The sequence below is a fragment of the Crinia signifera genome, chromosome 1, assembly GCF_055691185.1.
Source record: "Crinia signifera chromosome 1, ASM5569118v1, whole genome shotgun sequence".
Classification (NCBI taxonomy): Eukaryota; Metazoa; Chordata; class Amphibia; order Anura; family Myobatrachidae; genus Crinia; species Crinia signifera.
The window spans coordinates 351575222-351603131 of record NC_139217.1 but is presented as its reverse complement, the minus strand read 5'-3'; the positions used below and the strand labels follow the sequence as shown (position 1 = coordinate 351603131).

The 27910-nt window shown below is 43.2% G+C and overlaps 2 protein-coding genes across 6 annotated transcripts in view; one reads left to right on the top strand and one right to left on the bottom strand.

The window, feature by feature from the left end:
• Nucleotides 1–374: 374 nt before the first annotated feature.
• RNF185 (ring finger protein 185) lies at nt 375–11766 on the bottom strand. Of its 5 annotated transcripts, none has more exons than XM_083147596.1 (9): nt 11483–11766; nt 6829–6921; nt 6520–6563; nt 6219–6437; nt 5504–5522; nt 4111–4223; nt 3946–4000; nt 1855–1972; nt 375–1221 (listed from the first exon to the last, which is right to left on the bottom strand). In XM_083147596.1, the coding sequence occupies exons 4-9, from the start codon at nt 6386–6388 to the stop codon at nt 1124–1126; spliced, it is 573 nt and encodes a 190-aa protein (XP_083003722.1). In that variant the 5' UTR covers nt 6389–6437; nt 6520–6563; nt 6829–6921; nt 11483–11766; the 3' UTR covers nt 375–1123. The 5 variants fall into 5 exon arrangements, with proteins under 5 accessions (XP_083003722.1, XP_083003714.1, XP_083003731.1 ...); XM_083147588.1 differs by having other exon boundaries at nt 6520–6567; nt 11483–11765; XM_083147605.1 differs by lacking the exon at nt 6829–6921.
• The window catches only part of C1H12orf43 (chromosome 1 C12orf43 homolog), a 53310-nt gene continuing 36576 nt past the window's right edge, over nt 11177–27910 (top strand). The window contains exons 1-4 of the mRNA XM_083147568.1: nt 11177–11729; nt 20603–20663; nt 20739–20837; nt 21213–21286. Of these exons, the coding sequence (XP_083003694.1) occupies nt 11621–11729; nt 20603–20663; nt 20739–20837; nt 21213–21286 (343 nt within the window). The 5' untranslated portion in view covers nt 11177–11620. The remainder of the gene's footprint in view (nt 11730–20602; nt 20664–20738; nt 20838–21212; nt 21287–27910) is intronic.

The following is a 27910-nucleotide window of genomic DNA, read 5'->3' as shown; positions in this document are numbered from 1 at the left end:
CATTGTCCTAAAGTGACTTGTAGGTGGCCCAACTGCTGCTTTAGCTTAGACATTTTACGCTCATCCCATATGCCTTTAAACAGGCTTTGCTATACTATTCCATACCATGCAGCTATACTTCAACTGAAAACAAAAGTCCTATAATGGACCTCAGACTACTCTCCCGGTAGGCTGTCAGTTTATAACATAACATGCACGATTTATCATTATACAACGTACAGTATCAAGTTGTCCATTACATAATGTTTAACATTTTGGATTTGTCTTCCCACACTCCTCCATATTAATCACAACAGCAAGATCTAAGCACAACTTTTTAAACAACTAATACAATAATCAGAACACACAAGAAAATAAATGCAGGTACACCAAAGTATATCTTAAAATTAACATTTAATCCCAGTGAATTATTAAAATCTCATAAAATTGAGTAATCAACAACCTTCAACTCCACCCCAAGTCCAAAAAATAAAGAATATATATTTATATGTATATACAGACTGGCTGGCATCCTCCTTGTGCCCAGGTTGGATAATAATGAATTATCGCTGCAGCTGGAGCTCTTCACACATGTCCTACTTGTATACTTCTTTTCAATGTCGTAGTGCCTTACAAACCATAGTCATTATGATTTGATTCCCCCTCTTTACTTCTTCTTTATACCATGTTTTGCTACAACATGATGTACTGTACCTTCCACCTATGTGCCCTTTGTTTTATGTCCCTTTGGACAGTTTGAACAGTTTTCTGCGCCAACTTTAATTTATTTGACAGCTATTATTCTGTTTTGCCTTGCTCATTTATCCAGTACTTCTTTATACTGCTCCCAACCAAATGATGGTACGGTGACATTTCTCCTGTGCGGTACATTTCTGCTGTCTGTCCTATCTTGCACTGAAACTGCTCCTCCATAGCCATTAATACTATTGTGCTTCTCTTTCGCTTCTAACAGTCATAAACCCTCATTCTTCTAATCTAAAAGGGCAATGACTGGAGAGTAGCACTTGAGAGGCCAGGGATGGATAAGGGGTAAAGTCCAGAAAATTATATTGCAGGAATTGGAATATAATCCGTAAAATCTCGCCCAATCCTTAATGCCCATCAGAGGGCAACTGAAGATTTTTCAGGCAATCAGCAGCCAAAACATTATAACCAAGGCCACAAATAGGAAAAGACGAGACAGGAACTGTTCATCCACATACTGAGGTGTTCCAGGAACAGCTGCAAAATAAAAAAGAAGGTGAGGTTAGGAAAGACAGCATAAAGCACTCAAAAGGAAAAATTCAAAAAATTCTATTGTTTTTGGGCATCCGTAATTAATGGGTGCTCGTCGGGTGAGCGTAAAATGTCTAAACTAAAGCAGCAGTTGGCCCACCTACTAGTCCAACTTTAGGACAATTTCTGCTCTTAACTCCAGAAATAGTAAACACCGGCAGCACTGCCTCCCATCAGCAAAACTAATGAATACCTCCTTTCGTTCACCCATTCCTTATACCCCGTATTTTAAACTAGTAATTTGCCTTTCAATACAGGTATTTTTTTAGTGTGATGTTCACACTAGAAATGACCCTGTGTTGAAAGGCAAATTACCATGTAGATATCCTTGATCCGGTATTTTGCTGTGCAGTGTAAATGTGGGCGGAGGGTGGCGTACACTAGACATGGCAGAATAACCCGGCACTCAAATGCCATGTAAAAGTGGGGTAGTTCAGTCTGAACAAAGTATTATAGACACCGAAAAACAATTGAATTCCCCCACAGCCTTATAACAGGGATGTTAAAAGACTCCATCAACATGATATCCGGTAGATTGCAGCCTACAGGGTGAAATAGAGACCATGTATTTTGGAATACCTGGAGGAGGGCGACCATCATTGATGTTGAATGCTGTGGCAAACATTCCAAAGGGAAATGCTCCGATTCCAAAAGACATCTGGAAGCCGCCATCTCCAAACCCAAACCCTTGGAAACCCTGCAAAAGGTTATATAGTCATAAGAGATTGATCAGATAGCTTAAAAATATATATGGTCTCCTCTCAAATACCATTACATGACTTCAGTGTTAACGACACAGACAATTACTAACTATATGAAAGAAACCAAAAACATGCCTCAGGTAAATTGGCTTTTGGGAGTGCACAAAGTAGCACACATGAATGGAATGATTACAAGTAATATATAATATATTAATAAGCACTGTTAAGAGCATGGATCATTTATACATAGATGTATACATTGCTTGATTGTTATGATAATAAATGTAATATAGTAGTTTGTCTCATTTGTAGCTTCCAAAATTAAATCAGTATTTTTTAATTTTTTTTTATTTGTTAACAGGAAATACCAAGTTGAATGTCGAGGTATCATCAGCAACATCTCACTGCTGCCCTAAACTTGTAGGCGATAACATTTGGGCATCGGTCTTGTAGTGCACACAGCATACCTCCCAACATTTTGTATGCGGAGCTTGATACCCCCAAAAAGGGGTGACTACACAGGATTGGTGTGATCTCAAGACACGCCTATCCATATTAGGTCTGCAAAGCAGAGCAGCAAGGGACAGGAGGGTTCTCCCTTGGGACAATGCCTGGAAAACAGGACCTACTCTAGGTTAGTAATGATCTAACCGATGGGCCAATTCAGACCTGCACCTTCAGTTCCGAATTCGGCCCCATCTGTGATGGTGGGGGTCTGCTAATGCGCATGTGTAAACCCTCGCAGTGAACGCCTTTGGCGAGATTTTCACTCACGGGGGTATTCACACATTGATTTGCAGCCAGGGAGGCATTTCATGGGTGTGCCCACAGAAACAATGGACGGGCCCATAGAAACGCTGAGCGGGACCCAGGGAACGCAGGCGTTCCCCCTGCCTTCTCGGGGCAGGAGGATGATGCTAGGTTACGTCATTGTCCGCCCCCAACTCTGCAAAAACTGTGCAGCCAAAAGGGAGGTCTGCGTTACTTTTCTGCTGCAAGCAAAGGAGAAGTAATTCAATGGGGAGCAACTATCGAATGATTTATCCTCTGCGCGGGCGCTGGTGTAAGGGTACACATCCGCTTGCATAGTGAGGGGATCTAGCTGGCGGCTTCTCCAGGGTGGCAAATACCTGCTCCCTAGGCTCCAAATAGACGCAGGTCTGAATCAGTCTCTGAATTTTCAAACTATAACTATAGAGGTTAAAGTCTGACTGTTTTATAGCCTCAAGGATATTGCCATAATATTGCACTTCTCATAGGCTACTCTTCTGTAAAGGCTCCTACATGTATAACCACAGTGGGGGGGAATACGTCTCTCGGGATCAGGGAGTCCATGTTTAAAAAAATAAATAAACTCTCAATGTCCCATTTTCCCAACCATCGCGGGCCCAGGAAATTGCACCATTCTGCTGCTATTTTTTAGGGTACCTTAAAGCATCATTGACAGCTCATACCACTGTGCAGCAAAATAGTAATCAAAGGATGACAAAAGGCACATAAATTATTTGCCACCATAGCCAAAATGGATTCGATATGCGCATTCACAAAAATGACATAATACCTAAAGAGACACAAATTCTGAAAATGTTGTGTTATAAAGCAATAAAGATTAAATTAAATTAAAATAGTAGCAGGTATTTACTAGGAACGAACTAGAAAACTAAACTGGTGTATAAATGTTACTACTGTCACCAGATGCTACACAGTAGAAAATCAAAGTACTGTAGTCTATATCTATATTATTAGCAGAAATTGGCCAATCACAGATTAAGAAATATAGAATGATAGTCAGGAAGCACTGTATGGTTCAGTTCATCTTGTTATTGGTTAATTAAGTTTTTCTCATGGGAAGCTCGTTATGTTATAACCTAGAATCCCCAGGAGCCTACGCAGAATTACAGATCAGAAGCAATCATTTCATCATGTGACACACATTGTGCAACCCTTTAAACCCTCACCCTTCACTCACCCCTCTGTTCTCTGGTTCTGGTCTCTGTCCTTGAGGCCGTGGGGGCGTTTTCTCACTAATGGAAAATGGTTCAATTAGATCAGAAAAAGTGTAGAATGAATTTATAATACCCTGAAATTATTTAAAATAAACTAGGAAAAGCCCACAGGCATATTTTACACTTACCGAGGGTCTTCCTGCCCTGTGCTCCCTCTTCCATACAAAGGAATGACTTTATCACGGCTGATCCCAGCTTTGCACACTGGACACACCTGCCGATTAGGCCGGGTTTCTAACCACTGAACAGGAGAAATGTATAGAACTAATGAATATAATGCCATCAATACATACCCCACTATCAATCAGAGGGGGCGATTCAATTGTTAGTACCTCCCATCAAAACTGCATGGGATCGTTTCAATTCAATTTTCATGACCAGCCTTGATGCTGCAATTATTGCAAGTTTCTGATCACATCTTCTAGAGGCGCAAGTAGTAATCTGTGCAATGTAGATCTTTGAGGCTAGTCACGAATGCCAGGTAATTAGCATAGGAGAAGTTGTGTAAAGCAGCCAATCACTGCATCATCGCATGGGGAAAGGGGCAGTTTAGAGGGAAGCTACAAACAAGTGAATCACCGCCAGATAATATAAGGTACAGTATGAATAGTACATTTAGATCAATTACTACATGCCCCCTTTACAGAAATATACAGATATCTATCTGGAGCGACCTCTCTATGGGGAATTCAATATCAGCCGTTATTTCCGCCGTGGGAATAGCATCCGTCGCCTATTCATTGATGCTGTTTTGGTACTTGTTTAGTTTCACGCGTGCGATGGGATGCGATTTTGTACCTGTTCATACCCCCACTATCCACTACGCATGGAGTTGATTTTATATAGTGTAGCGAGTGCAGCGAGCCCCGCGAGGGGCGCAGATTACTTTACATGTATTCCGCGTCCCCTTGCGGCGCTTGCTTCGCTCGGCAAGGAATACATGTAAAGTAATCCGCTACGCTTGCCACGCTTTGGGCTCGGTGGCTCGCCACACTATATAAAATCAACTACATGCGTACTGGATAGTGGGGTTATGAACAGGTACAAAATCACATCCGATCGCATCGCATGCAATATATCTGCCACCGTGAAACTAAACAAGTATCGCCGTTTTCTACTGCATTGAAGGCTGATTCCGACAAAAAAAGAACCGACCTTTAAATCAAGTCGGATCTGTTTTGTCAGAAACGGTCGTTGATCATGAAATTCACTGCCCTTTTGCGACAATTCACCGCCGTTTTCGCTGTCGCGCCCACTTTCCAACACTTAACAGCTGGAATATTGAATACTGGCTGGTGAGTTGCTGTTAGGCGAAAACAGCCCGGGATTCTGACTGTCAGAACGTTCCGACAGTCGGAATACCATATTGAAAACCTCCCAATATATTTTAAACACATACCGACCATATTAATGTACAAAATAAAAAAAAAAATAGTAGTGTGCACTCATTATGGAAACAAAACAAAGAATAAACACAAATATTTTGCGTATAAAAACACAGAATAGCAATACAAAACTCACCTGATGCAAACATGGCCAGCTGGAAAAATAAAAGGAGGAAAAAAAAGTTACGTAAATGCTAATTAGAAAAAAAAAAAAAATGGGTAAAAACAACAAATTGACAGTATTTATTTTTCTCACCTAAACAGTGAACTTTTTGAACTATATTTATACTATATTATTTATTTGAGTGCCAACATTGCAGTGAGAGATCCTCAAAACATCCGCTAAAAATGCCAGCATCAGAGCAACTGTTCTTATTTTTGGGTGCAGACTTCAATTACTATGACTTGGCTGTATTTGTATCCGCTGTGAGCAAGGCTGGGGCATTTTCAGCGGATATTTTGAGAAGCACTCACAGCACTGTTGACACTCAAAGGGTTATTAAACATATGGAACACTGACAAACATTAGTAAAATAAAACATATATGTGGAACATATGTGTAATTGTAACCAAACACCTACACTTCAGCAGAATATAACAATGCATGTATCTTCATTAATGATATATATGTAAAAATTCTAAATTTGACATATAAAAGACTAAAAGATGACCTTCAAAATTGATTTTAGCTTTAAAGTAAGTGACCAATAAATTAAACTGGAACACTAAAACATACAAAAAGTAGAATTACTATTTGAATAAAACTGAATTTATTTTGAAGTACATTAGATGGTTTTTATTTTGTTTAACACATTCGCCGAAGTTACAAAAATTGGTCATCAGATTCTTACCAAAAAAGGTGACCACACAAGCTAATCACTGCATCCTTGGCTGTATCCAAGCAGATGTTGCACTCAAATGTACTGTCCTGGCTGCTCCCCTCTCCATTACTACTACCACTTGCTCCTCCGGGGCCTGAATTTTCTGCAGATGCAGAGGTAGTTGGACCTGCACTTGCCATCCTAGCCAGGACTCCACCGACGGTAGGTAATCAAATCGAAACAATAGGCCTAACAGACAAAATAGGAGGTAATTAAGCAAAACATACATGTATACTAATATATTCTTATCCAAAAAGCTATGCACACTTACCAAATTATAAATGGATCTTTGCTATGCAATACTCTTTCAGGGACCTTGCTGCAAGGAAAGTCACAGTCACTTAAAGTGTCAGAGAAAGTGGAGACTAAGCTATAAGTGTATGTGTTGCATTTTCACTCTGTTACATCATGTCCCCAAAGAATAAACTGATGACAGGAGAAAAAGCAGCATTGAAATAGTGTACACAGCAAAAAGGAGCCCAAATGGATCTGAAGAAGGGGTGACGTAGATCATAATTAAACAAGCCTAGCTAGAGAAAGCAGAACAGACTGTCCCTGCTGTTGAGATAATCCCTCTCACCTGTCTGGTCCGCCCCTCTGTGTACACAGGTTACTTTACTAATCCCCAATCCATAGGGACCACCCTCACATCTGTCATGCAGTCTCAGAGACCCTATCAAAAAATAGATGCATGCATAAATAAGAAAAACACATGCAAAAGTTATGTTGACCTTTTCCATGTCGACCCTTTGTATCAGTCTTGTGCATGTCGACCTTTTGAGGTCAACCAAGACATTGTCAACTTAATATGCCACAATCCAAGAAAGTGGAATCATAGCATTTACACATCACTGCTCTATAGTGTACAAAATGAATCCAATGAACAAAATCACTACCAAATCATATCTTAAGTAATCCTGCATTAAATTAATTATGGCAACATGCACGACCTAGTCAGGCTAGGAGCTCCTGGATTCAGCACTTTTTGTCTTCTTTTAAACTGAATTTACCTGGGATGAATTCATTTAATCATGTTAAATTTATCAACAACAACAATAATAATAATAATAATAATAATAATAATAAAGAAGCAGGTGTCTATAAAACAGGCTTTAAATATAGAAATAGCTTTTAATACCACCAAGGCAACTGTAAAGTGTTCAATAAAGACCCAGTGCAATAATGGAGCAGACCCAATTTCACACACGCAGGGGGTGGTATTCAATTGATCCCCGTTTTTTTTTTGCTTCTATTGTATTCAATTGTGGGCGGTTTTGCCTGTTTTTTTTTTTGTCATTTCTCACCCATGGGATTGGTTTGAAAACCCGGTGGTCGAAATCCCGACAAGGGGGGGGGGGGGGGGACAGGGGGACGTGGATCGCTGCACTCGGCACACTAATTTATTCTCCCTCTATGGGTGTCGTGGACACCCACAGAGGGACAAAGTGCCGGGATTTTGGCGGTCGGGATTTCGACCACTGGGATTTCAACTGCATCCCCTCACCCATGCCTAGCCTCTCCCTGGTAACACTGCTAATTCGTGACACCATCTGAGTAGCTGTGCTACTCCAGTGTCGCCAGGTGTAGCCCGCACTGCACAAAAGATACCACTGCACTAGGAACATTTACCACCTAGCTGGACTTATTTGCAATATAATCCACTTTTTATCAAAATCCTATTTCCCTATAAATTGTGAGCAGGGCCCACTTACTTCATTGTCTGGCTCATTATTATTTTGTTCTCAATTAAGCGCAATGGAATATGCTGGCATAAATAATAACATAGTGCAGATACACCAGCCGGGTTTTCAATTTGAAAATATAAATTATGATAGTGTTCATTCTAGAACCCACCATATTTGAAAACCCATGCAGTTCCTCTTCCCAGCCTGGGGTGTCGCTGTCTGCTGTGGTGTTTCTAGCACAGGTCTGGTTTGCATATCAGTGCTGATATATAGACCACACTGTGCTAGAACCTCTACAGCAGACAGCGACACCCCAGGCTGGGAAGAGGAACTGCATGGGTTTTCAAATATAGCGGGTGCTAGAATGAACACTAATAAAGGTAATTTAATTTTTACGCATGATTTCAGCTCCTGGGCTGAAAGCCCATGAGTTAATTAATTTCCGCGACTGCCACTACTTCAGGAGAGACCGCACTGGATTACATGGGTTAAGCAGCTTTCCTGGTACTAAAGGCCAAAGCTAAACTCCTGTGTAATGCTAAGATTTTGCTCAATTATGCTAATGACTGCTAGACCAATTCAGATAGACCACGATGATCCTGAAAATAGTAGATGCATATCGTTCACACATCCCAGTATTAATTTAGAGGAATATGTGCTAGGTGGTACGCGGTTCCTGGGTCGACAATATCTGAGTCGACAGACACTAGGTCGACCATTATTAACCATCTATACCATAGCCGTGCTCGGCCTTGAAAAGTAATAAAGTTGAGAGAAAGTACCAGCCAATCTGCTTTCAAGTGTGATGTTACACACTGTGTTTTGAAAAATGACACAAGCTTATTGGTTGGTGCTTTATCTACGAAGCTTAGTAGATGTACTAAGTAGTAAGTACTAAGTACTTAGTAGATGTAGGCCCACAACCTGTAACATGGCAGCTAGGAGCTGAATACCCATTTATTCATACTTTAGCTCTCTCCAAAACTTAGTCCCCCCCCATAGTTCCTTTTAAAGCAAATTAATTATAATAATGGCTGGATGGAATGGTGAAAGTGAATACTACTGGTGACTTTAATGTAATCAGTGCTTGGGCAGACTCAAACTGACTGAGTGTGCAAGCATGTGGAGATGAAGTAGACAGACACATTATGGTGTATTCAATGCTGGGAGCTAGCTGGGACAGCGAGCAGGGCTGCCATCTTGCTGTCACAGCTCACAGGGTCAGTATTCAAATGACCCCCCCCCCCCCCCCCCCCCTGCATACGCTGTTTCCCCCTCGCTCGGTTTTTGGAGCGAGAGGGAAACTGTTTATGCGGCCGCTGCAGCAAGGCACGCGGCTACATGCAGTGGGCTCCCTGCATTAGCCGTGAGCCTTGCTGTTTGGGGGAATCTTTCCCTGCGGTGTTGAATACGGTGATCAGCCAGTGTGGGGGTTAAACAGCGAGGATCGCTTGTTTTCTGCGATCCCCGCCGTTTACACCTCGCCGGCCGCATTGAATACTGGCCATTGCCACAGGCCACCCTAAATTGGAGAAGTGAGCTAAAAGGGGAAGCTACAGGTGTCTAAAGAACCTAATGACAAGTATATTTGTAGATTGCACATTTTTGTCACCACTGTCACCAGTAAAAGCAATATCAGGGGATGACTATGGATGCCATGTTATGTGTCACTGGAAAGGCAGGCTGACATGTAATTCCACAATAAATGGGGTGCTTCACACAATTTCTCCTTGCGATATTAACAAACGTCTGTTAAGGTGTACGATAAACTAATGGCAGACATTGGTCCAAGGAGGTCCGCAGTCACTGCACTTTTTGACAGATACCTAAACAATGTTTACCTGAAGGGTAAAAAAGGGGCAGACTAGATGGGCCAAATGGTTCTTATCTGCCGTCAAATTCTATGTTTAATGTGACAGATATATTGCATGTGCTACATTAGGAGCAGATCCAATGGGTCCAACTATGGCCCTTCAGCTGTTGTGAAACTACATATCCCAGGATGCCATGCAATAGATTTAGCATTCCCTAGTAGCAAAACTGTGTCAGGGCATGATGGTACTTGTAGTTTCATAACAGCTGGAGGGCCAGTTTGGACATGCCTGGTAGACAGATCATCAGGCCATGGTACCGTGTACACACTACACACTGTACACACTACACAATTATCGGTCCTACCTGACAGATACAACCACGTTGGGATGAGAACTGCATAGTGTCTGCCCAGCTTAGAAACTGAATTGTCTGCCAGATGTGCAGGATTCAGAATGAAAGTAATGGGTACTTGTGTACTAGCCCGGCGCCCATGATATTTGGTCGCACAACATATAATCGCATCGCATGGCATGGCATACACCCGATGCACTGCGATGCTATTAAAATAGAATATAAGATGTTTAATTGTATAAGCACCCTAATGGGGGCTTACAATGTTAAATGCACCCCCATACCACCCCCACTATGAACGTGAACCCGAAGCGTGGCGAGCGCAGCGGTACGCATCCTCCGACCTTTTCATACCCCCACTATCCACGTCGGCGTGGAGTTGATCTTATATAGTGTGGCGAGCGCAGCGAGCCACCGAGCCCCATGTACATTTACATGTATTTCGCGTCCGCTCACCACGCTTCGGGCTCGGTGGCTCACCACACTATATAAAATCAACTCCACGCTGACGTGGATAGTGGGGGTATGAAAAGGTCGGAGGACGCGGTTCACGTTCATAGTGGGGGTGCATTTAACATTGTAAGTCCCCATTATGGTGCTTATACAACTGAAAATCGCATTGAATCGCATTGTATGCCATATACAATTTTAAATTGTATACCATCAGGTGCCAATCGAGTTGCATCGCTTACCATCGCATGCCTTATGGTCTGTGATGCGATGGGAGCCGTGCTAGTACACAAGTACCAAGTAATGTCAGTAAATAACCTGGCAGAGAGAGAAACTGCAGCCTTACATACATATAGTTCTGGTGTTGACATCTATGTAATTATTATGTCTTAATAAGTCACAAATAACTTTATCCTTCTATCAGAACAATGCCTTCCAGATACTTTTAAGCACCTTGTAGTTCTCCCGCTACTATTGATTTAATAATCATCTGTCTGACATGGCATGCTGAGACTTCTAGTTCCAAAAAAGCTGAAGAGCAAAGAGCTGCCAGCCTAGGATATAAACTGCATAATAAGCAGGAAGACAGACTCAAAGATCCGTCATAGACTGCTGCAGCAAACACAATATTGAGTCATAAGGAGATTATTGCTGGGAGCACTGCAATTATCCGCCATGTAAATGGACGCAACCAGCTGCTGGGGAAACCGCACAGGAACTCCCGCCCCAGGGTCACTCTCTGCTGGTGCAGTCGCCTGGCTGTACCGCGGCGTCAGCCACCAGTACAGGTACCAGCTGTCACCGGACCCCTGGCAACTGAGTGCCCCCAGTCGGTTGTTATAGCGGCAGCATCGGCTGCGGGGATACCATCATCACAGTCATATCGCTGGGACAAGCAGGCCACTGTGACCGCAATGCATCAACATCACTCACCTTCACTAAGCCGAAATCCACCATCACCCAGCTGGCCCTCCGTTCGCAGACACCGAGAGCCAGCCCTCACACGTCACTGCCGGCCCAGGAACTACTACAGACCAGCAGGCAGTAGGCAGCGGTAACACGTCACGCAAGATGGCAGCGCCCAGTAGCACACAGCGGCGGGATACCGGAGACTCTGGGGAGAGTAGCAGCGGGGATGAAGAACTTGAACGTTTCCGGGAGGCAACTTGGCAGCCGCCCGGTGAGAGCCCGGATAGAATTCAAATCCTTTGAGACCTACATGGTGGCGTTTTTGTAGTTAGCATCTGTGCTTTATTTCTTACCCTGGGACATAAGGACCCCTTACAGTCCATGTTTTCCAGATCATTTGTAGTCCATGTCAGGAAAGAAAGCAGCAATATTTAACAATACTGAAAATTGTTCTACTAAACAATAAATTATCCCGCACATTATTTGCCTCAGGGGCTGCAAGGAAAGCACATCTGCTAATTTTATTGTGTGATAAACTCATTATATAACTTATTTTATGCAGTTGCTGCATGGGAAAAGGCTAAGGGGCCTACTTACTACTGATAATGGGGGAGATTCTCTAAACAAGAAATGCGGTAAAAACCCCGTTATCAGGGTTTTTACAGCATTTTGGGATGCTATAAGCATCCCCCGCCGGGTTACCGCATCCCACCGCCGCCCCGCAACGACCCCCCGCCACCCTGCACGGATCCCTGCCGTCCCGCATCGCCCCCTCACCTGTGTCCGGGCAGCACAGAGCTGTGCTGCCCGGACCTGTGACCTCCTCCCTGCACTGATCCTCTGCCGAGTGCAGGGAGGAGGAAAGCCCGGCTCTGCTGCGCCGGGTGTATGAGGGAGGGGGGAGCCGTCAGGACCTGCTGGGACCCAGCGACTCTCACCGCAAAGGTCAGCTCTTAACGCAAGAGCTGTCCTTTGCTATAATTATCGCATATGTTAGAACATATGCAATAATTATAAATGTGATGGGGGGCGGAGATTCTTAGAGAATCTCCCCCTGTGTATACAATCTGGGCAGAATATTACCGCTCAGGATCACATTGTAATATGCCAGGGTTGCCTACCCTCTCAGAATGGCCAAGAGGCTCCCAAAAATCAGGTTCCCCTCCCGACCCCCGGAACGGTGGGCAACACTTCTGGATTCTGGGGGACCTTTAAATACTGCAATCCGTGAGTCTCAGGAGGGGGTGGAGCTGAAATGTCACAATTGTCGTTTTAGCCCCACCCCCTCCACTGAGATCGGCAAATTAGGTTATTTTGCATTATGGGGGCGGGCCTTAATGACGGCACGCTCAAGCCCTGTCCCCCTACAATGTGCTCAGCCGGGTGCGATCTCCGCACATGCGGTCAAAGCTGACCGCACTGCCCCGCTAGTAGTCTATAGCCCATATGCTACAATAGGCTACTTCTGTCTCAGAATGGCGGCAGCCCAGGGACCCGATACGGCCATCACATCCCCTACAGAAACCTATGGGGGATGCGGCTTCTAAAGGGTAATTTTTGCTATAGTATCTGTAAGCCTTGGAACCCCATCATCGGGACTTTAGTACATTGGAAATGCTGTAAAATTCAAAAACCTCTGCTTTAGTACATACAGTACCACCCTAAATAATTGAATAGTTATAGGCATTAACCCCAGAGCTTGGTAAAACTTATGCCTAATTGGACATGCCCCTTAGTAGTGATATGGGTCTGTGTACTAAGCTTTGGAGAGAGTGGATGAAGGTAAAGTACCAGCCTCTCAGCTCCTAACTAATCCGTATCCCGATGACCGACTCCGGCATCCCTATACAGAAAACTATGATGGGCCTAGTTAGTTAGCTAACATTCTCCCCATACCCCCGAATACTCCCTTAAAGCAGCCTAAGCCTAAACACTGTAACTTGCAACCTAAACTTAACTCCCCCCCCCCCCCCCTGCAGCCTAACTCTAACCTTGCCCTCCCTGCAGTCTAACCCTAAACCCCCCTCAACTAGTGCCTAAACCTAACCTTCCCCAGCCCCATTTTAGCCAGCGCCACATACTCACCGGTTGGGATGCTGTCTGTCGTTATTCTAGCTTTGGCAGCCAGATCCCTTAGCAGGCATGTCCAATGTTGGCCCTCCAGATGTTGTGAAACTACACATCCCAGCATGCTTTGCCACAGTTTTGCTATTAGGGAATGCTAAAACTATTGCAAAGCATGCTGGGATGTGTAGTTTCACAACATCTGGAGGGCCAAAGTTGGACATGCCTCCCTTAGATGTTCTTGGGCTGGTGTTTCATTCAAAGGTTTCCGGCGTCATTATTTTGAAATCCGGCAACCTGACCGCATCCCATTACAAGATGTATTAGAAAAATCTCAGGAGCTGGTTGATTGGTACTCTCTGTCCACTTTCTCTCCAAGGATTAGTACATAAATACTAAACTGCATTTATTTCGACATGACACTGCCCATAATTTAGTCCACTATTGATGATTTTGTAAAGCTGGGGTTGGGGCAAAAACGGTGCAAATTTCTACAGGCAATCTGGACCACCCACTTCACATGGGAAGTTGATGATAGTAGGTGGCTGCTCTTTCTGGTGTGTGGAACAACTACCAAAATTTTGCGATGCTATTGAGCTTCTTTTGTTTTTGTTTGATTTATAGCATACTGGAGCTGGCATACTAGTGAATGAAATAGTTCAGTGCACGCATCCAGGAGCATGCTGTTGCTGACAAGATAGTCAGAATTTACCTGCATGTACAGACGACATGGGTGGTTAATGACCTGCGGGAGCCTGGATCATCAACGATGTAGTGTGTACACATTAGCTGATATGCACGATGATATCATTAATATCGTTATCACATTCTACAGATCCACAGGGGGCCTGGAAAACATGAACTGATGGTAGATCTCAAGGACCCTTTTGGGGAAAGTTCTGCTCTTCTGCTTCCAGTTCTTTATTTAAATTATGAAGCCTTGAATGAAATAGGATTATCATTCATGACTTGACAAAAATATACTGGATGTGGATCTGTTATAAACAACATCTGATTCATATCCATCATTGTACTGAACACATACTAGACCTTATTCGGGTCCGTTCGCAGGAGGGCTGCATTCGCACTGGGACCGATGTTGTTTAACAGCGCATGCGCATTTCTGTGCACGCACCCAGGATAGGGGGCAGTGGTGGCACCCTTAGCATATGGGAATGCCCAGTGTTTCATGGGCGTTTCCATGAGAACACTGGGCGTTCTCATGCTAATAAGCCCATGACGCGGAGGTTGGCAGCTGGCATCACCGGATGTCAGCTGCTCCCCCATTTCCTTCCTAGCGTGCACGCATATGTAAGGTTTCTCAGAGCAACCTTACATATGCGTGCACCTTCCACGTCTTTTGATGGTCAGCGACCATTGAAAGATGTGGGTGGATTCCCCTGCCATGCAAATTGCACTTGCGAATGGGTAGTGGCAGCCAACCATTCCCAAGGCAGGGTTTGGTGGACTCAGAAGGCTGCGAATTCGCAGCCTTGCGAAATAACCCTGACTGCCCTCATACACCATAACTTCCTTATGCCAACAACATAGTATACTTACTATATTACACTTTGGGACTGATTCAGACCTTGCACAGGCCCAAATTCACACAATAATGCGCATGTGCAAACCCCCCGGATCGAGTGCCTTCGGCAACTGATTTACTCGCTGGGGCACTCATTGCTTGAATGACAGACAGGGGGCAGTCGCTGGGGTCCACCCAGCATTTCCTGGGCATGGAATTTAATATATTAGATTGTGCTGTGCCATATGTTAAGCATCTATCTATACTGTATATAAATAAAAGGCTAACTTCTATGAGGTGAAGTACCACTTTTGACCACTAGAGGCCACTCGACGGACCAAAGTACTCTTTTTGTGCTAATAGATATGGTATGGAGCTCCGACAGTCAGTTTCCCGACTGCAGGTGCTCCGACAGGTGGGCGAGTGCAAAGAAGCCCCTTGCGGGCTCGCTGCGTTCACCACGGAGGAGAGAATAGCCCCAGTGAGTCGGGATATTCCTTGTCGGAGCACCAGCAGTCGGGATCCCGACGTTGGTATATTGACTGTCGGTATCCCCACTGTCGGAGCGTCATCCGGCACCCCTAGAAACTTCCATACCCCAATAATATGCTGGTAGATTAACTGGATTCTGATAAACTCTTATGCGTGTATGCATTTTTATAGTAAATAATGTAGGGGACAATTCATATTTAACTGTTTCTGCCTCCGGGAACGCTATCATCATTTCTGCTCACAGACTCCTGAGGTAAAGAGCAGCAATGAGCAAAATCTGCCACATTTGCACACTTTTACATTGCGTTCAGTACATTAGTTGGGTTTTCTGGTATTTCTGGGTGCAACAACACAGTGGGCACCCAAATAATTGCATACCACCTTGTCTAAAGTGGCAGGGATTTGAAATTACGGGCGCCCATTAAACAAACGCCCCTTTAGATTGTAAGCTCCAGTTAAGCAGATATTGATTTGAATGAGAAATATTCTTTGTAAAGCGCTAAGTGGGTAGTACTGCATAAATAAACTTTAATAGATCACAGACTTTTTTTTATTTTCTATTAATACAGGGTCATAAGGAAACCATTGAGCAGATTTCTTCTTCCCATTGTAAAAGAAGACCCTTTGAAGTAAAAAAATGTTCCCAGCACCAGGTTACTGTGGAACCCTAATTTGGAAGTCATGTTATTTTGAACTATATATATAGCAAGAAATGCCTGTCTGAGAATAACCTAAAATGATTGCTAGACAGAGTGGAACAGGATGCACACACTGGGTTTGTCTACAGCTTAAGATGGTGGCAGAGCACCACAATCAAGGACCATTTTATAACATTTTAAGGGTTTACCTGAAATCTGAGCTTTCTTTGTCTATAGTTTACTAATCCTTCTATGACCACATTTCACCACTTCCCAGTAGTAGAACACAACAACACATGCAATTAGTTATTGCTTGTAATACAGTAGCACCGTTGGGGATGCTTTTGGATGTGTGTATCTTTGTGAATCCCACAAGTGATTTATAGTATTAATTGGTAACCGTTTCCTTCATGAGTTTGTCGGTTACATTTTGATTGAAGAATGTAATAGACCAGGGACAGGCAACCTGTGGCACTCCAGCTGCTGTGTAAGTACAAATCCCAGCATGCCCTGTCACAGGCATGCTAAAATTGTGGCAGAGCAGGTTTGGATGTGTAGTTCCACAGATTGCCTAACCCTATAATAGACCACTCCTTTATAGCATTGCTTCAGTTCATTGATTGTAAGGGTTTTTGTCTATGCATCAAGGTCCTGCTATATCACTGATGGTTTTAAGGTCAGAACTAGAATTTGACCATTCAAAACCCTTGATTATTTTCTAATACTGTGATTCAGTACACATGCTTAAGTGTTAAGTATAATTGTCCTGTTGCGTAATTCAATCTTGGCCAAGCTTTAGTTGTCATAAAGATGACTACTCTGTTATAGAAGGGTTTATGATGGACTCAGTGTTTGACAGATATCTATGTCTTATGGCTGCAAAACAACCCAAATTATCATCCCCTCTTCCATCATGCTTAGTAGTTGGTGCTTGTGGTGATAAACTGTCTGGTTTCCACCAAACATGACTTTGTGTATTGTGTTGAGGTCTAGACCTGGTCATCCCAGTGTCTTGACTATATTTAATTCATAGTTGCTGCTTTGCCTATTTAATAATATGCTTAAGGATCATTGTTCTAATGGATACTCTGATTTTGAGCATTCTTCTGTTTGTCAGAGAAATGGCGTAATGTTTTCTTGATCCTGTCTCTACAAAACGTGCTTATATCCCTCCTACTACACAGTGATTGACTGTTATGAGGTACTTATATGTTTTGCTTTGTTCTTACAAAACATGTTGTGTGTCTATTATAATCAAATAACTTCACTGCAGTCCTCTTTATCCAAACAGTATTCCAGAAGTAGTGGGTTTTGTGGCTGCACCCCTGCAAACCTACTGTATGCTTAACTTTCTCTTGATCATACTTTTTTTTTTAATGTGGTAGATTTAAGAAAATAAATATGTGTTGATAGAGGCCTGTAGGTCCCAGAATTCAGGGTTTTTTTCTTTTGGTGATCCTGTGGTGGAATTTGCTGGGAACAATGGCAACTTCCTTAGGCCAGTATCCAATTAGCCCCTTAGGCTGATTTCCCAGGAGCTATACAATTATCCTCGATAGTTGACACCTATCTGTAGTGGTGCAACTATAAATTTTGCAACCACCTGCCAACACCCCCCATTCATTTATTATATATTTTTTTACCTAAATGCTCATTGCCAGGGGCTTCACACTCATTGACAGGAGTTACATGCTCATTGTCGGGGGAAAAAAAAATATATATATATATATATATATATATATATATATATATATATACAGTAATAACCATAGAAGGCACTCACTGTTTAGATGCTAACAAGTTTAATGGAAATATTGCGTACTTGTTGACGGGTCTTTTTCAAGATATAACAGCAGCACAGCTCAAAGATCAGCAAGCTGTGTGGTGGTGCTGCTGTTTTGACTTGAAAAAGACCCATCTAGGGGGAGGAGCAAGCTTGAGTCCTTAAGGCTGCTCCTTTGCAGCAAAGTGACACATGATTTCTGATCAGAGTTCACTCTTTCACCTCCAAATTCTATGGGGACAATTTAATTGGGGGTGATGTTTTTGCCCCCACAAGTACAGGTATATATTACATGTTAGCAGGGGCGGATCCAGGATAAAATGACAGAGGGGGCACCATGATAAAAGAGGGTTTAGGTGGGGGAGGGGTGGTGTTAGTGGTGCCAGTGTACATGCTAAGAGAGCGGCAGAGAGAGGGTGGGAATGGGATTAAAAATAGGCCCTGGCATTTAAAGTACGCAGGCCCACCATGGCTACAAAAGTGAAGGATGTAGTTGTGCGCGCGCCGAAGGGGCGCTCCGGAAAAGGGGGTGTGGCCACTCAACAGGGGGCGTGTCCTTGAGCGTAGTGTACAACACCATATACAACTTCTACACATTATGCAACAAAATACTAGACCCAATTATACTTGCCCCTTACACATGATGCCAAATGGAATGAGCCAAAATTCACATAATGCCACATGGATTGAGCCAAAACTCACATAATGCCACATGGATTGAGCCAAAATTCACATAATGCCACATGGATTGTGTCAAAATTCACATAATGCCACACAGATTAAGCCAGAATTCACATAATGCCACACGGATTAAGCCAAAATTCACATAATGCCACACGGATTGAGCCAAAATTCACATAATGCCACATGGATTGTGTCAAAATTCACTTAATGCCACACAGATTGAACCAGAATTTACATAATGCCACAGGGATTGAGCCAGAATTCACATAATGCCACACAGATTAAGCCAAAATTCACATAATGCCACACGGATTGAGCCAGAATTCACATAATGCCACACAGATTAAGCCAAAATTCACAATACGCTTCATAAACAGGGACATTGTCCACCAAAGGCGCGCATTAAACATTTACACCATAATGTCCATTACACGTTAAATTACAAGCCATTATGTCCATTAGGTATTATGCCAAACACCATAATGCCTATTAAAAATGATGCTACATAAGTGCTGCTTATCTACATGCTCATTGCCAAGGGTTACATGTTAATTGCCAGGATTACATGCTCATTGCCAAGGGGGAATACATGCTTGCGGTAAATGGGGGACAGCCGCACCCAGACAGAAGTGATAGCCACTGACAGTGGCAAAGCCCGGCTGTATTCAGAGCACTGCAGGTCCCAGCTATTTGAAATAATACCCATTTCACACCAGAAAATGCATTCCCAGGTTGGCCCCTTTTACACCAGCCTAGTCTGTGCATTTTCTGGTGTGAGGGGGAGAGAAAACCACCCCTCCCCCCCCCCCCCCCCCCTTTAACCAGTTATCTCATTTAACCGGCTATATCTTCGGAACTAACTGACCCATTTACATGAGACATGTATCATATTGAAGAACTTTTGAGTGGGCTTTGAATGATTTTGGTCGAGTGAAACGGGAACGTTTGGTTCCAGAGTAATCTGCCCTCAAAGAACATGAACAGCCATGAAATTACTTTTTTTAAAATAAAAAAATCTGTTTACACGCAATATCTCTGGAACCGATTGGCCGATATGGACCAGCCTGGTATCATATTGAAGGCCCAGCGATTTGGAATTGAATGAGATCAACAACAAGCTTCTATGATGCCAGAGCGGGAACTGGCAGCCGCCGGAACTGGGTGAGGGTCGGAATTGATGGGTCCCATATTATCCTATGGGGAAAAAACGTTACAGCTTTGCCAGGCGATATCTCTGGTTCCCGGGGGGCTAGAGACACGGGGCTAGGCTCGTTGGAAAGTCCTGGTCCTCAGCTACAAAAGAAATGACAGGGGGGGCACGTGCCCAGGTGCCCCCCCCCTGAATCCGCCACTGCATGTTAGGACCCCCATATAATGCAGCATCTTCTCCCCTTGCATGCAGTGCTTCCTTGAGGTCACTGGCAGCAGGATCACATGCGGTTCTTTTTTATGCAATATATCGCATGCAATCTCAGCCAAGCCTGCCTGGATTGCCACTGAGTCAGGGTTTCCGAGTTGCCCCTTCTGCAGAAGTGGCAACTTGGAGAGTTTGGTGCGATGCACACGGGACCGTGCATTGCATCGGACCCGCTGTCAGTCACCTGCAATTTCTGCTCTTTTTTTTCTGTGATTGATTGCTGCAATCACAGGAAAAGACCCCAAATTGCAGGTTCATTGCCCAGTGTACAGTACTGCTGGACTCGCTGATTTTTATTTATAGCCTCATTATGCTGTGTACAAAATGAGCCCAGTGCTAGACTGGTCTGTGAAGGGATGAGTTACCGGTAGGTTGCCGTTGCCAGCACATATACACTATTGCAATGGCAACTCGTCCCTTTTTTCCCCTGTTCAAACTGACCCATATGTATTTACTATTTCCTAATTGTATGTCAGTGTTTTTTATCACAAGTAGAATGTTTTGATTGTGCGTGATTTAAGTAGCTATGCTCATATTGCAGGAATAGAGAAATCGGTACGATGTCAACAGAATCCTATCAGTCCTGTTATCCCAAGTTTACGGTATGTATTGATATTCATCATAAGCAAGTAATTAATATTTCTGTGTATGTGATACTAAATACGAGATTACTGCAGGGTCCGACCTGACTGCCACGAGCATGATGGAAATGAACTGGAAACTACCCCTGAATTCCGCACACATGTGGCCAAGAAGCTTTCTGCCATATTGGATAGGTAAGTACCATTGGTCTTGGAGGGTGTGGATCATTAGGTCGACAGTCAAAATGTTGACATATGAAAATGGTTGACATGGTCAAAAGGTCGACACAATCAAAAAGCTAAACATGATAACAGTAGACTTGCTTTTCACTTTTGTACTACGCCCCCTTGCGTGGCTCGCCATTTTTCAGGCAGTATTGCATTCTCCCTCTATGCACACTGGGATGGTAAAGTATGAACAAGTCGGTTTAAAAAAAAAAAAAAGTACGAAAAACTCATGTTGACCTTTCGACCATGTCGGCCGTTTTTATGTGTTGACCTACTGACCGCAAACGGGCCTTGGAGAATGCATATTTCCCTGTTTTCTGTCATTTGCCTGGCTGTATTTAGATGTATCAAAGAAATCCCTGGAAGTGGCAATCTGAAGCAAGACTCAAAGGCACCGTCCACCTCTGAGGATGAAGGTGAGTTCTTTATAGGCAGCAATGACAATTACACCCTGGTTATATCTGCATTAAAGTACATAAGCACATTTGAAAGTCATATTCTCATATAGACTGGTTCTTCAGTCCTTCCTTAACCCCTTCCTGACAGAGCCAGTTTTTGCGTTCCTGACAGAGCCCTTTTTTTCAAATCTGACATGTCTCACTTAAGTGGGGATAACTTTTTTTTGCTTTTACTTATCCCAGTGATTTTGAGATAGTTTTTTCGTGACACATTGTACTTCAAATTAGTGGTAAATTTGGGTCGATACAGTCTGTGTTTTTTTGTGAAAAATACCAAAATGTCGTAAAAAAATGGAAAATTTAGCAATTTGCAAAATGTTAAATTTTCTGCTTGTGAGACAAATAATCATACCACTCAAAATAGTTAATAACTAACATAGACCATATGTCTACTTTATGTTGACATCATTATTTCAACTTCCTTTTAATTTTTTTGGACACTAGGAGGCTTACAATATGAATAGCAAATTCTCAAATTTTCAAGAAAATTTCAAACACTGATTTTTTTAGGGACCAGTTCAGTTCTGATGTGACTTTGAGGGACTTGTATGTGAGACACCCCCATAAATGATACCATTTCAAAAACTGCACCCCTCACAGTATTCAAAACAGCATTTTGGAAGTTTGTTAACCCTTTAGGTGTTTCACAGGAATTAAAACAAAGTGTAGGTGAAATTTCAAAATTTCATTTTTTTTGCAGATTTGCAATTTTAATACATTTTTCTAAGGAACACAGTACATTTTACTAGAGAAATGTGACTAAAAATTGATTCCCCCAATTCTTTTGTTTTCATAAATATCCTATATGTGGCCCTAGTGTGCACGTTGACCAAACCACAGGCTTCATAATAGAAGGAGCACCTACTTGATTTTGGAGCCTCCTTTTTATGAGATTATTTTTTAGGCACCATGTAGGTTTCTAGGCACCATAAGATGCTAAAAGTTAGGAACCCCCCCACAAGTGACCCCATTTTGCAAACTACACCCCTAAGGGAATTCATCTAGGGGTATAGTGTACATTTCAAACCCCCAGGGGTTTCACCAATTTTGATACAAGTGGGCAGTGAAAATGAAAAATTACATTTTTTTACACAAAAATGCAGTTCTGGCTCAAAATTTTTCATTTTCAGAAGGTATGAAGGAGAAAAAGCACCCCAAAATATGTGCCCCAATTTCTCCCGAGTACGGCAATGCCTCACATGTGACCAAAAAATACCAGTTGGGTGCATGGCAGGACTCAGAAGGGAAGGAGTGATTTTTGGATTTTGCAGCACAGATTTTGGTGGAATGAATGGTGGGTGCTATGTTGCACCAATACAGTGGAACCCCCCCACAAGTCACCCCATTTTGCAAAGTACACCCCTCAGGGAATTCATCTAGGGGTATAGTGTACATTTCAAACCCCCAGGGGTTTCACCAATTTTGATACAAGTGGGCAGTGAAAATGAAAAATTACATTTTTTTACACAAAAATGCAGTTCTGGCTCAAAATTTTTCATTTTCAGAAGGTATGAAGGAGAAAAAGCACCCCAAAATATGTGCCCCAATTTCTCCCGAGTACGGCAATGCCTCACATGTGACCAAAAAATACCAGTTGGGTGCATGGCAGGACTCAGAAGGGAAGGAGTGATTTTTGGATTTTGCAGCTCAGATTCTGGTGGAATTTTGGTGGGTGCTATGTCGCATTAGCAAGACCCCCCAAGCACCAATACAGTGGAACCCCCCCACAAGTGACCCCATTTTGCAAACTACACCCCTCAAGGAATTCATCTAGGGGTATAGTGTACATTTCAAACCCCCAGGGGTTTCACCAATTTTGATACAAGTGGGCAGTGAAAATGAAAAATTACATTTTTTTACACAAAAATGCAGTTCTGGCTCAAAATTTTTCATTTTCAGAAGGTATGAAGGAGAAAAAGCACCCCAAAATCTGTGCCCCAATTTCTCCCGAGTACGGCAATGCCTCACATGTGACCAAAAAATACCAGTTGGGTGCATGGCAGGACTCAGAAGGGAAGGAGTGATTTTTGGATTTTGCAGCACAGATTTTGGTGGAATGAATGGTGGGTGCTATGTTGCACCAATACAGTGGAACCCCCCCACAAGTCACCCCATTTTGCAAAGTACACCCCTCAGGGAATTCATCTAGGGGTATAGTGTACATTTCAAACCCCCAGGGGTTTCACCAATTTTGATACAAGTGGGCAGTGAAAATGAAAAATTACATTTTTTTTACACAAAAATGCAGTTCTGGCTCAAAATTTTTCATTTTCAGAAGGTATGAAGGAGAAAAAGCACCCCAAAATATGTGCCCCAATTTCTCCCGAGTACGGCAATGCCTCACATGTGACCAAAAAATACCAGTTGGGTGCATGGCAGGACTCAGAAGGGAAGGAGTGATTTTTGGATTTTGCAGCTCAGATTCTGGTGGAATTTTGGTGGGTGCTATGTCGCATTAGCAAGACCCCCCAAGCACCAATACAGTGGAACCCCCCCACAAGTGACCCCATTTTGCAAACTACACCCCTCAGGGAATTCATCTAGGGGTATAGTGTACATTTCAAACCCCCAGGGGTTTCACCAATTTTGATACAAGTGGGCAGTGAAAATGAAAAATTACATTTTTTTACACAAAAATGCAGTTCTGGCTCAAAATTTTTCATTTTCAGAAGGTATGAAGGAGAAAAAGCACCCCAAAATCTGTGCCCCAATTTCTCCCGAGTACGGCAATGCCTCACATGTGACCAAAAAATACCAGTTGGGTGCATGGCAGGACTCAGAAGGGAAGGAGTGATTTTTGGATTTTGCAGCTCAGATTCTGGTGGAATTTTGGTGGGTGCTATGTCGCATTAGCAAGACCCCCCAAGCACCAATACAGTGGAACCCCCCCACAAGTGACCCCATTTTGCAAACTACACCCCTCAGGAAATTCATCTAGGGGTATAGTGTACATTTCAAACCCCCAGGGGTTTCACCAATTTTGATACAAGTGGGCAGTGAAAATGAAAAATTACATTTTTTTACACAAAAATGCAGTTCTGGCTCAAAATTTTTCATTTTCAGAAGGTATGAAGGAGAAAAAGCACCCCAAAATCTGTGCCCCAATTTCTCCCGAGTACGGCAATGCCTCACATGTGACCAAAAAATACCAGTTGGGTGCATGGCAGGACTCAGAAGGGAAGGAGTGATTTTTGGATTTTGCAGCTCAGATTCTGGTGGAATTTTGGTGGGTGCTATGTCGCATTAGCAAGACCCCCCAAGCACCAATACAGTGGAACCCCCCCACAAGTGACCCCATTTTGCAAACTACACCCCTCAGGAAATTCATCTAGGGGTATAGTGTACATTTCAAACCCCCAGGGGTTTCACCAATTTTGATACAAGTGGGCAGTGAAAATGAAAAATTACATTTTTTTACACAAAAATGCAGTTCTGGCTCAAAATTTTTCATTTTCAGAAGGAATGAAGGAGACAAAGCACCCCAAAATGTGCCCCAATTTCTCCCGAGTACGGCAATGCCTCATGTGTGACCAAAAAGTGGCAGGACTCAGAAGGGAAGGAGTGATATTTGGATTTTGCAGCACAAATTCTGGTGGAATGATGGTGGGTGCTATGTCGCATTAGCAAGACCCCCAAAGCACCAATACAGTGGAACCCCCCCACAAGTGACCCCATTTTGCAAACTACACCCCTCAGGGAATTCATCTAGGGGTATAGTGTACATTTCAAACCCCCAGGGGTTTCACCAATTTTGATACAACTGGGCAGTGAAAATGAAAAATTACATTTTTTTACACAAAAATGCAGTTCTGGCTCAAAATTTTTCATTTTCATAAGGTATGAAGGAGAAAAAGCACCCCAAAATCTGTGCCCCAATTTCTCCCGAGTATGGCAATGCCTCATATGTGACCAAAAAATACCAGTTGGGTGCATGGCAGGACTCAGAAAGGAAGGAGTGATTTTTGGATTTTGCAGCTCAGATTCTGGTGGAATGTTGGTGGGTGCTATGTGGCATTAGCAAGACCCCCGAAGCACGGTGAAATGATGAACCTAATAATCCATAGATGTGTGGTATATTTTAAAACACTCCTTTATACATAGGCCGGGTTTGTCGGGGCAAGTTTCACAGTGGAAAATAGTTTCCTTTCTTATTCCCTTTTTATAGCAAACTTTGCACCTTTTTTGTGTCCTGCCCTTTCTTGCAGTGGAGGGGATTTCGTTCGGAAAATGCTGCCCTGGTACAATACGGGGGCCAGTACTAGAAGTACTGGGGCCCTCTGCCTGCTGGTTCCCAAATACTAGGCCCTTTATGACTTCCTCTTGAAAGTGCATAAATGTCCCCCTCTGGCCGGTAGAACGGAATAGCACGTAAGCGTTATACAGTGCCATCTGGATGATATACACGGCCAGCTTCTTGTACCAGATTTTTGTTTTCCGCAGGGCACTGTACGGCTTCAGTACCTGATCTGAAAGATCCACTCCGCCCATGTACCTATTGTAATCCAGGATACAATTAGGTTTGGAGGTGTGGGTACTGGTACCTCGTACAGGGACGGAGGTGGTACTGTCTCCGTGAATTGTTGTCCTTATATTTGACCAACAACATATTTTCGGTGCATATTCCCCTGCTTTCACCCCTTCTCATTACTTGGGCAATGTGCGTTTTTGGGAGGCCTCTTTGGTTCTTGCGCACAGTACCGCAAGCTGCTGTACCTCTTGAACCAAGGGCCTTAAACAGGGGGATGCTAGTGTAAAAGTTATCCACATAGAGGTGATAACCTTTATCCAGGAAGGGGTGCACTAAATCCCAGACAATTTTTCCACTAACACCTACGAGGGAGGGGGGGCATTCTGGCGGTTCAATTCTTGAATCCTTCCCTTCATATACCCTAAACCTGTGAGTGTACCCTGAGGTGCTTTCACACAGCTTATACATTTTTATGCCATACCTTGCCCTCTTACTGGGAAGGTACTGGCGGAATTTAACCCTTCCTTTAAAATGTATAAGGGACTCGTCTATGCAAATGAATTTATCTGGGATGTACATCTCTTCAAATTTGGCACTGAAATGATCAATGACCGGCCTGACTTTGAATAGCCGGTCAAAGGTGGGATCATCTCTGGGTGGGCACTGTGCATTATCGTTGTAATGCAAAAATTTAAGGATCGTCTCAAATCGAGCCCGGGGCATGGCCATACGGTAAAATGGGGTGCTGTACAGAACATCTGTACTCCAATATTTCCTAATTTCTGGCTTTTTTACTATGCCCATATGAAACACCAGACCCCAAAACGTCATCATCTCTACTGCATCTACAGGGGTCCACCTAGCAAATGATGACGTGGGGTTTTGAGCAATAAACTGCTGGGCATATAAATTAGTTTGGTCCACCATTAAATTTATAAAATCATCAGAGAAAAATAATTTGAAAAAGTCAATTTCTCTGAGACCTGTGGAATCAAATTGGATTCCTGGCATGGCCAAAAACTCAGGAACCTGGGGCTCAAAATTGTCTGGTGGTGGGGTCCATACGAGATCAATTATTGGGGGGGGGGTCTCAGCTGCTCTACGGGGGCGTCTTTGAGGGGGTCCCTCATCACCAGAGGAGGAAGAGGAGCTTAAGGCGAATCCTTCAAATTCCCCGCTTGCATCACTGGCTGTGTCAGAGTCAGAAGCAAGCATGGCATATGCCTCCTCCACTGAATACATTCTTCTGGATGACTGGGATGACATTTGGGATGACATTTGGGATGCCATTTTTATTTTTGTGTTACTGGTAGTGAAATGTTTCAACACGTGTATAGTGTAGGGGGGGGGTACAAACTTTATTTCAACCAGGGGGGTATGTAGTGTGTAGTGTGTATGTAGTGCAGAAAAAAAAAATACTTTATACAAAAAATTGAAGGGGTTAAAAAAAAAAAAATTGAAGGGGTTAAAAAAAAAAAAAAAAAAGGTCCTGCGCCAAAAATTGAGCACAGATGTTGGTCAGTAACGTCCGTCACTGAACAGCGCTCAAAGGCAACAGGAATTTGATCAAAAAAAAAAAAAAATAGATCAACCCTGTGCCGAAAAAGATGATCAGTGATGTACGTCACTGATCAGCGCACAGCGGCCACAGGACACCCCCAAAATCACAGTGTGTGTAAAAAAAAAATTAAAAAAAGACCCCACAGCACACACAAAAAAAAAAAAGGTGATCAGTGATGCAACACTGATTACCAGTGAGGGGCAGCAGGTGCACAACCTTTGGTGCAACTGACAGTGCAACTGGCAGGTATATATAAAAAAAAAAAACCTCTGCACCCCTAAAAAGTTGCTGATCACCTCAGATATAGTGATCAGCACAAAAGGCGGGGGCAGCAGACACAAAATTTAGCACTCTCTATCACTCTCTGTCACTATCTCTCTCTATCTCTCTATCTCTCACTATCTATCACTCTATGACACTGCAGCAGCAGCACTGACAGTTATATATATGAAAAATAACCCCTGCACCCCCAAAAAGTTGCTGGGGGTGCACAAAAGGGGGGCAGCAGACACAAAATATAGCAGTCTCTATCACTCTCTGTCACTATCTCTCT